This window comes from Mauremys mutica, chromosome 10 (assembly GCF_020497125.1).
Source record: "Mauremys mutica isolate MM-2020 ecotype Southern chromosome 10, ASM2049712v1, whole genome shotgun sequence".
NCBI classification, from domain to species: Eukaryota; Metazoa; Chordata; order Testudines; family Geoemydidae; genus Mauremys; species Mauremys mutica.
This window is the reverse complement of record NC_059081.1, coordinates 80,722,429-80,731,507: the sequence shown is the minus strand read 5'-3', so window position 1 is coordinate 80,731,507 and position 9,079 is coordinate 80,722,429. Positions and strand designations below refer to the sequence as shown.

The 9,079-nt window shown below is 50.6% G+C and overlaps 1 protein-coding gene across 1 annotated transcript; it reads right to left on the bottom strand.

The window, feature by feature from the left end:
- Positions 1-1,244: 1,244 nt before the first annotated feature.
- On the bottom strand, positions 1,245-1,990 carry LOC123378473 (peptidyl-prolyl cis-trans isomerase A-like). Its single transcript, XM_045032308.1, has one exon. The coding sequence runs from the start codon at positions 1,935-1,937 to the stop codon at positions 1,437-1,439; it is 501 nt and encodes a 166-aa protein (XP_044888243.1). The 5' UTR covers positions 1,938-1,990; the 3' UTR covers positions 1,245-1,436.
- Positions 1,991-9,079: the final 7,089 nt, after the last annotated feature.

Genomic DNA, 9,079 nt, shown 5'->3' with positions numbered 1-9,079 from the left:
ATCGCGTCTAATCTAGACGCGATAGGTCGAACTCCGAACGCGCTCCGGTCGACTCCGGAACTCCATCACCGCAAACGGTGGTGGCGGAGTCGACGGGGGAGCCGCGGACTTCGATCCCGCGGCGTCTGGACAGGTAGGAAATTCGAACTAAGGTAGTTCGACTTCAGCTACACTATTCGCGTAGCTGAAGTCGTGTACCTTAGTTCGACCCCCCCCCCCCCCATAGTGTAGACCAGGCCTAAGTTCTTATACTGTATCCATCACATTAGTCTCTGTGCCTCCTACCTAGTCAGGAAATACTTAACTTAGATAAGAGGAATGGAGTGTCCACCCAGGGCCGCCCAGAGGATTCTGGGGGCCCGGGGTCTTTGGCGGCGGGGGGCCCCCGCTTCAGCAGTAATTCGGCAGCGGGGGGCCCTTCCGTTCCGGGACCTGCCGCCGAAGTGCCCCGAAGACCCGCGGCGGGGGGCCCCCGCCACCGAATTACCGCCGAAGTGGGCCCGCTGCGGGTCTTCAGGGCACTTCGGCGGCGGGTCCTGGAACCGAAGGGCCCCCCGCCGCCGAATTACCGCCGAAGACCCAGCGGCGGGTCCCGCTTCGGCGATAATTCACCGGCGGGGAGTCCTTCCGCCCCGGAGCGGAACGACCCCCCCTCCGCCGGCGAAGACGGGAGAGGAAGAGTTTTCCGGGCCCCCCGGAGTGAGTGAAGGACCCCACTCCAGGGGCCCCGAAAAACACTCATGGGGGCCCCTGCGGGACCCGAGGCCTGGGGCAAATTGCCCCTCTTGCCCCCCCCTCTGGGCGGCCCTGTGTCCACCCCACACAAGCATTGAGGGGCTACCATGGGCCAGGAGGAGCCAGGTAACCTTAAATGCTGCACCTGGAGGGGAACTAGGGCCTAATGGCCGATGAAGTCCAGCTGCGGGAGGAGCTGGGCGAGGAGTACACAGTCAGGAAGGGCTGTGGGGAGGAGATCTGCCGTCACTCCCTAGTTGTCTAGGGACAATGTTGAGGAGATTCAAGGGGCCTAGAATGGTAACAAGTAGCCACTCGACAAGGAGCCAAGGGAAACAGCAACAGGGTCTGAGACTGAGCACACCTGGATTGCCAGTCAGAGGCTCCCTGGACTGGAACCCGAAGCAGGGGACAGGCCTGGGTCCCCCTACCAGACACTGGCAATGTGGCATGGGACCTGGAGTTGGGACTGAAGGCTGCCTGAGATTTTTTTTTTTTTTTTTTTTTTGTGGTTTAGCTTGTTTTAATTTCATAATCATAAACTTAACTCTGCAGTGCAGCTAGACTTGTGAAGATAAGGGAAATGAAACCCAATAGAAATGCAGCAGTAAGTCAGGAACACAAGGATTACAAGGGGCTAAACACCATGGTATGTTAGCCCCAGCTACAGAAGGAATGGTTGGTTAAGACAAAAAGGAATTTTATGACAGCTGCCCACAGTTAGTAATGGTGATCTTCTTCTTTGTTTTGCCGTCTTTTGCTCCATAGCTAGACATTGCCTTCACCACCTCCATCCCGTCTTTGACGCAGCCAAAGACAACATGCTTCCCATCCAACCACTCAGTCTTAGCTGTGCAGATGAAGAACTGGGATCCATTTGTGTTGGGGTCAGCATTTGCCATAGACAAAATGCCAGCACCTGTGTGCTTCAGGATGAAGTTCTCATCACGAAACTTCTCACCATAGATGGATTTGCCACCAGTTCCATTATGACATGTAAAGTCACCACCCTGGCACATGAATCCAGGAATGATCCTGTGAAAGCAGGACCCCTTGTAACCAAATCCTTTCTCCCCAGTGGTCAGGGCACGGAAGTTTTCTGCTGTCTTTGGAACCTTGTCTGCAAACAGCTCGAAGGTGATGCGCCCCAACGGCTCACTGTCGGCGGCGATCTCGAAGAACACGATGGGGTTGGCGGCCATGGCGCGTCGCGTGAAGGGGGGGGCCTTGAGCGGCAGCAGCGGCTCCTCCTGACAGCTCGTTCAGTGGGACTTTGTCACCCTGGCCAGAGGACTGAGTCACCGGGGGGGCGGGAGAATGCAGTGTGAGCAACCAATGGGAGGAAGAGCCAGATGGCATGAAAGCTGATTCCCAGCCACAAGGAGGTGTATCTGCAGGGAGTGGAACCTCTTTGCAAGAAGGAATGGGGCCTAAAAGATTATGCTGAATGCCCAGAATGCAGGGAGGAAGTGAGCAATACTCACAGACCATATGCAGAGCTCACAGCAATAGGTCCACATCTCAGCCTCACCCGCCCCAAAGATTTGTTCTCTGCTCTCTGGAGGAAGATGGCTTTTGTGCATAGTGGGAGAGGAAAATACAGCAGTTGTTCAAGGGCTCAATCCATATGTTTCCCTTGACTTCAGTGACAGCTGGATCAGGTCCCCATGCAATAAAAACTAGAGATGGGAAGAAGTGAATTGATTTTGGGATCCATTTACTTAGATTGGAAACTCTTTGGGGCAGGGACTGTCTTTTTGTTCTCTGTTAGTACAGTGCCAAGCACCATGAGGCCCTAGTCCATGACAGAGGCTGCTAGGCGCTGCTGGAATACAAAGAAGTAATAACAGTCATCCTAATGCTCTATAGAAATATGTGGTATCTTATTGTTTCCAAGATACACCTGCTTATGTATGATCCCCAAGCTCCCATCCCTTCATTTCATTCCTGCCCTTCAAGGGCAATAAGAAAAAAAGACCATGCAGAGACCAGTTTTACCATAACAAGCCACAAAAGAACATACAGTTAACCAGCCAAAGCAAAAAGGAATTGAAACTCAGGTTTTAAGGAGAGTGAGGTTGCCACGGTGAAAGTTAAAAGGCAGTCCTTGGGTAATCAACCTGCGGGTTGGAATCCGGGGGGCGGGAATCTCTGAGGATTCCCTTTGTTCTTCCATTGGGGGCACCCCACAGAAAACTGTCCTGGGCTAGTTAAAGTAGTTCGACTATGCTATACTATACTATATACTAGAGACAAGTGCAAAGGCTTGTGTGAAGTACTACACTGAGTATTAGAAGGACAGGCAAAATGTTCAGTAGGTTCTACTCTGTGGCATGAGTCATTGGTACAAACGGTAACCTTGGGGCCTGTTCTACTCTGCAGGTAAGAGAAGTCTAAGACTGTTTTCTGCTGTATGGATATTAAAGCACATCTGTGTCTAATGTCCTCAGTCAGGTCGGATTTACAGTGAGAACAGTATATAATATGCAAACAGCTCTCTCTGGTGTCGTAAAAGAGCAATGACACAAGAATGGGAAACCCAGTTCAACTAATTCATGTATCACATGAAATCAAGCCTGGACTAAATTTTGTTTAGTAAGAGGATTCCTGCATGCTAAATATATCTCAAGTGATTATTAAAAACTGTCTTAGGGAGCAGCCTGCTTTGTCTCTCTGTTTTGGGGGTCCTTGTCTGTTATCGTTCCGAATTCTACAGCAGGATTGTTTGTGCAACCTGCAAGGGGCCCTTGATTATCCATTTGCACATTGAAGCATGCTAACTACGTGCAAAGATTGATATGCAGTGTTAGTGCTGGGCTCATGGGTCTTCCTTTCTAGAAGCTAGGCACTATACAAATTATTATCTTGTTGAAAATTAGAAATGTGCCGCAATAACACATACTCCCTCTAGTGGTTACAAGGGGAAAGAGGCCTAGGCTGAGTTTGCAAAAACAGTTTATGGTCCAAGGACCACATGAAAGAGAGATTTTAAGAGAATCTAAAATATTTTTATTATGAAGAGAGAAGAGATCTATCTGAAACTGCTGAGGATCCTATATTGCTAATAGGATACAGACACTAAGTCCCTAGTCCTTTAAATGGTTGTGGACTTGCTTAACTTTAAGCATGGAATCATAGAACCATAGGGTGAGAAGCGACCACAAGAGTCATCTGGTCTAACCCCCTGCCAAGATGTGGCATTTGTTGTGTCTAAACCACCCAAGACAGATGACTGTCTAGGCTCCTTTAGAAAACCTCCAGGGAAGGTGTCATAAACAGATAGTTAAGGGTTAATGCCTCTTTTACCTGTAAAGGGTTATAAAGTTCACCTAGCCTAGCTGACACCTGACCAGAGGAACTAATGGGGGAACAAGATGTTTCAAAAGGAAGGAGGGGTTTCCTTGGTTTAGAGTCAGTTTCAGTTTCAGCTGGAGTGAAAAAGATCAAGGAACCAGCTTCTTATCAGAGTAGTAAGTTTTAGAAAAGAATACCATATTTTTCCATGTATAAGACATCCCCATGTATAAGACGACCCCCCACTTTTCTAACCCAAAATTCAGAAATCAATATTTTAAACATAAAACAGAACACATTTTTATTTAGTAATTACCGTAGGCAACATTTACATACCAGCTGTGAGCGCGGGAAGCCTGGGAGGGCTGAGAAGCAAGCAGGCTTCCCGCTCAGGCCCAGGAAGAGGACGCCGAGGTAGGGGTAGAGGGAACGAGGAGGGCCGTGCGCCCTGGCTGGTCTCCGGCCGCGGCCCTGCCCGGCTCCTGCCGTGTCCCATCCCCAGCCGCTCGGCTCCTGCCCCGGCCCCGCGTCCCCGGCCGCCCGGCTCCGTCCGCGCGACTCCTGCCCCAGCCCCGCGTCCCCGGCCGCCCAGCCACGGCCCCGCGTCCCCGGCCGCCCGACTCCTGCCCTGGCCACCCAGACCCGGCCCCGCGGCCCCGGCCGCCCTGCTCCGGCCCCGCGTCCCCGGCCGCCCGACTCCTGCCCCGGCCACCCAGACCCGGCCCCGTGTCCCCGGCCGTCCGGCCCTGGCCCCGGCCCCGCGTCCCCGGCCGCCCGGCCCCGGCCCCGCGTCCCCGGCCGCCCGACTCCTGCCCCGGCCGCTCAGCCCCGGCCCCACGTCCCCGGCTGCCCGGCTCCGGTAGTGCGGGTCCGGGCACTGCGGCGGCCGCGACCCCACCTACCCGGATGCCCAGCTCCGGACACTGCCTGGCCCCGTGGCTCCAGCCACCCGGCTCCTGCTGTTTTGCCACGCGGCCAGGTTCCGGCAGCGCGGGTCTGGGCGCGGCGGCAGCCCCGGCTGCCCGGCTCCAGCTCCGGCTGTGTGGATCTGGCCGTGGCCCTCCCCGGCTCCAGCCGCCCGGCTCCCACCGCCCGGCTCCCACCACATCCTCCGGCTCCAGGCTCCGGCCCCGCGTCCCGGGCTCCCAGCTCCAGCCGCGGCCGGACTGTAGCGCCGCCAGCCACGTCCAGGCAGCGCGGTAAGGGGGCAGGGAGGGGGTGTTGGAGAGAGGGCAGGGGAGTTCGGGGGTGGGGGGGTGGATAGGGGTATGGGCAGTTTCGCAACCGCACGGTTCTCTCCTCGGCTTACTTCCGTGTATAAGACGACCCTCAATTTTTAGTCTAACGATTTTAGGAAAAAGTATAGTCTTATACACAGAAAAATACGGTAAATAGGTTTATGTTTATTTTCTTTTGTAACTTGTCTTTGTGCAATTAGGGAAATAATCAACTTTTGGTATACTAAGGTTTTTGCCCAGGGGAACAGCCTCTGTGTTTTAAATCTGTTGTCTGTGAGATCAGCTTGTATGCTGTCTCCCAGAGGTTTTTTTCTTTTACCTTTCTTTTCTTTAATTAAAAGCCTTCTTTTTAAGACCCTGACTGATTTTTTTCCCTGTTTTTTAGATCCAAGGGGATTGGATCTGGACTCACCAGGGATTGGTGGGGGGGAAAGGGGAGGGGGAAGGAGTAATTCTTCCTTGTTTTAAGATCCAAGGCGTTTGGATCAGTGTTCACCAGGGACTTGGTGGAGGAGTCTCTCAAGGCTACCCAGGGAGGGGGAGGTTTTGGGGGGAAGACAGAGTTTTCCAGATGACTCAAACATTTGGATGGTGGCAGCCTATTGATCTAAGCTGGTAATTAAGTTTAGGGGTTCACATGCAGGTCCTCATATCTGTACTCTAAAGTCCAGAGTGGGGTGAAACCTATGACAGAAGGAGCTTCCACAACCTCCCAAGGCAGTCTGTTCCATTATCTAACTGTTCTTTTTCCTGAGATTTAATCTAAATCTGCTCTGCTGTAGTTTGAACCCATTGCTTCTTGTCCTCAACAACTTTTATCCATATTTTTTAAGGCAGACTTTTAAGTATTTGGAGATTGCAATCATGTCTCCTCCTTAATCTCCTCTTTTCCAAATTAAACATGCCTAGTTCCTTCAGACTTTGCTCATATGGCTTGTATTTCATCCCTTGATCATCTTTGTTGCTCACTTATGGATCTTTTCCAGGTTCTCTACAGCCTTTTTATACTTGGGAAACCAAAACTGGACACAGTTCTCCAGCAGAGACCTAATCAGCACCAAGTAGAGCAGTACTAACACCTCCTGTGACTTGTATGCTAGGCCTCTGTTAATACAAGCTAAAATTGCATTTCTTTTTTTTTTCCCCCCAACAGCATCACATTGCTGACTCATGTGGAGGTTGTGCTAAAAATGTAATAGTAATAGTAATAATAGGAGATGTACCAATCTCCTAGAACTGGAAGGGACCTCGAAAGGTCATCGAGTCCAGCCCCCTGCCTTCACTAGCAGGACCACCACAACTCCCAGCGCCTTCTCAGCATTGCTGTTGTCCAGACAGTTATCCCCCATTCTGTATTTGTGCATGTTTTTTCTTCCCTATGTCTAGCACCTTACATTTGTTTTTGTTGTCTACAGCCCAGTTCTCCAAAGTAGCAAGACCCCTCTGAATTTTAGCTCTATCCTCCAAAGTGCTTGCAACCCCCCCTCGCCCCCACTCACCCCACAGCCTTGTGTCATCTGCAAATTTGACCAGTCTGCTCTCTGTTCCAACATCCAGATTATTAACAAAGATATTAAACAACACCGGACCCAGAACAGTGTAACGCCACTTGAGACCTCCCTCCAATCTGACATTATTCCATTCACAGTTACTCTTTCTTTGTGGTTGTTTAACCAATTATGTATCCACTTAATGGTAGTTGTGTTGAGCCTGCATTTCTCCAGCTTATCAGAATGTCATGTGGGACTGTGTCAAAAGCCTTGCTGAAGTCCAGGTATATTATATCCATCGCATTCCCCCTATCCGCCAAACCAGTTACCCTGTCAAAGAAGGAAAGCAAGCTGGGTTGGCATGATTTGTTCTTGATAAATCCATGCTGGCTGCTAGTGATCATCCGCCTGGTATTCGCAAATTGAATGTTTTATACATTGCTCTAGTAGCTTGTAGATTGAGGCCAGGCTGACTGGTCTATCGTTCCCCAACTCCTCCTTTTCCTCCATTTTAAAGATGGGTACTACGTTAGCCCTTCTCCAGTCTTCCTGGATCTCTCTTGTCATCCATGAATTTGCAAATATTATTGCCAGTGGCTCTGAGATTTCTTCAGCTAATTCCTTCAGTACCCTGGAGTGAATAGCATCAGGCCCTGCTGACTTGAATTCATTCTGATTAGTCAGATGAGCTCTGACATGTTCTTTACTTATCCTGCTCTGTATCCCCTCCCCTTTATTGTCTATGGTGCCTTTGCTAGTTGTCCAGTCACACGTTGTTTTCTGTGAGAAGACTGAAGCCAAGCAGGCGCTGAGCAGCTCTGCATGGTGAGTGATCTGATTGATTTCCGTGAGATGGCGCATATTTTAAGACTAGAAAGGCTTTTAGATCATCTAGTTTGACAGGCCATAACATGTCACCCAGTGATACGGTTGGTGGGCATTGGAGGGTGGCACCGGGGGGACGGTTGGTGGGTGCTGGTGAATGGTGCCATGGGGGGATGGTTGGCGGGCTCTGATGTGTGGTGGTGTGGCGCTGGTTGGTTGGTGGGTGCTGGATCATGGGCCATGGGGGACAGGGGACGGTGCCGTGTGGTGCCATTTTTCCAAACCCATCATTTTCCGAAGCTAAGCACGTCCCCATTTCAGAATAGAAGGGATTCAATATGATAGGGATTTTCTAGGCCCTGCATACCCCACCCCGCATAAAACCCTAAGACTCTGTCTCGCTGGCCTAATATTAAGTTAGCTTAGCATAAGTAACAGTAGGCTGCCATAGGCGAAATGGAAAATTTGCAATAGTATGGCATAATCAAGGAGGCCTATAGAAAAGAGGAACCAACACCAACTGGTAATTATGTATCATGGCCTCATATAACAGTGTGATAGCAATGGAAAATTTAGGTCTTGTACAATTGAAACCGCACGTAGGTGGGCACAAGGGACAATTGGGAAACAAAGCTTATTGTACAAGACAACTAGACACAATTATATTAAGCAATTTAGTAACCAATAAGGTACGCAAGATAGTTTAACGCAAGAAGGGGAAAATGGTGAAAGCAGAAGCCTCTAGGGAATAACAGGAAAACCCCTAGAAGGTAAGAGGGTCCGAGTAGCGGCCCCAGAGGGACTCTGATTGGCCTGCCAATAAGAATATACCTAATAAGGATAATAAAATTTGTAACGTGTGATTACGCTTTGCGGTTTTTACCTTTATAAGCTTGAAACTGTGAAACTTATGCAAGGCGGCTGGACCTCGTGCTGGAGGACATGCCGACCTTCCTTGTATGCATACTCGAATAAAGGAGCCATCAAGGCTGTGTCTGACCCAAAAATCAACGGTGTGGTCAATTTTTCCACAACAATTATTAGATGTTCGAAACTTCCAGCGTGAGAGTAAAACTGCAGAAAACATCCTGCTGGGTGGGTCTACTTCACAGGCTAGTCCCACCAGCCTGTCTGCATGTTGGGTGATATTGTTCAGCCAGCTCTGAGTGTTACAATCCTTTGCAATTACAGGCAAGTCTGGGTTACCAGCCCCTGGGCTCGGGAGAGGGGCCCAGGGGATCTAGGGGTCCCGCTGCTCATCGAAGAAAGCACGGATTGATTCGAGTTGTAGTCTAACCCCCATCCGGGGTGATCTTTGTGCCTGATCTGAAGCCAGACGGAAACCCTATTTATGGCTAGTGTGTCCATGGTGACCTTCATTCGGATCCCACGTCCTGGATAATGCTGGTAATATGCAACAGAAGAGCCGAACTCCTGGTGGGTTCAACCCCAAGGCTAGCCTACCCAGTGATCCTAGGGCAAGACTGGCTGTGGTTC

What these genes read in the sequence shown, in the direction of transcription:
- LOC123378473 (XM_045032308.1), bottom strand. Translation starts at nt 1,937, where the DNA reads ATGGCCGCCAACCCCATCGTGTTCTTCGAGATCGCCGCCGACAGTGAG.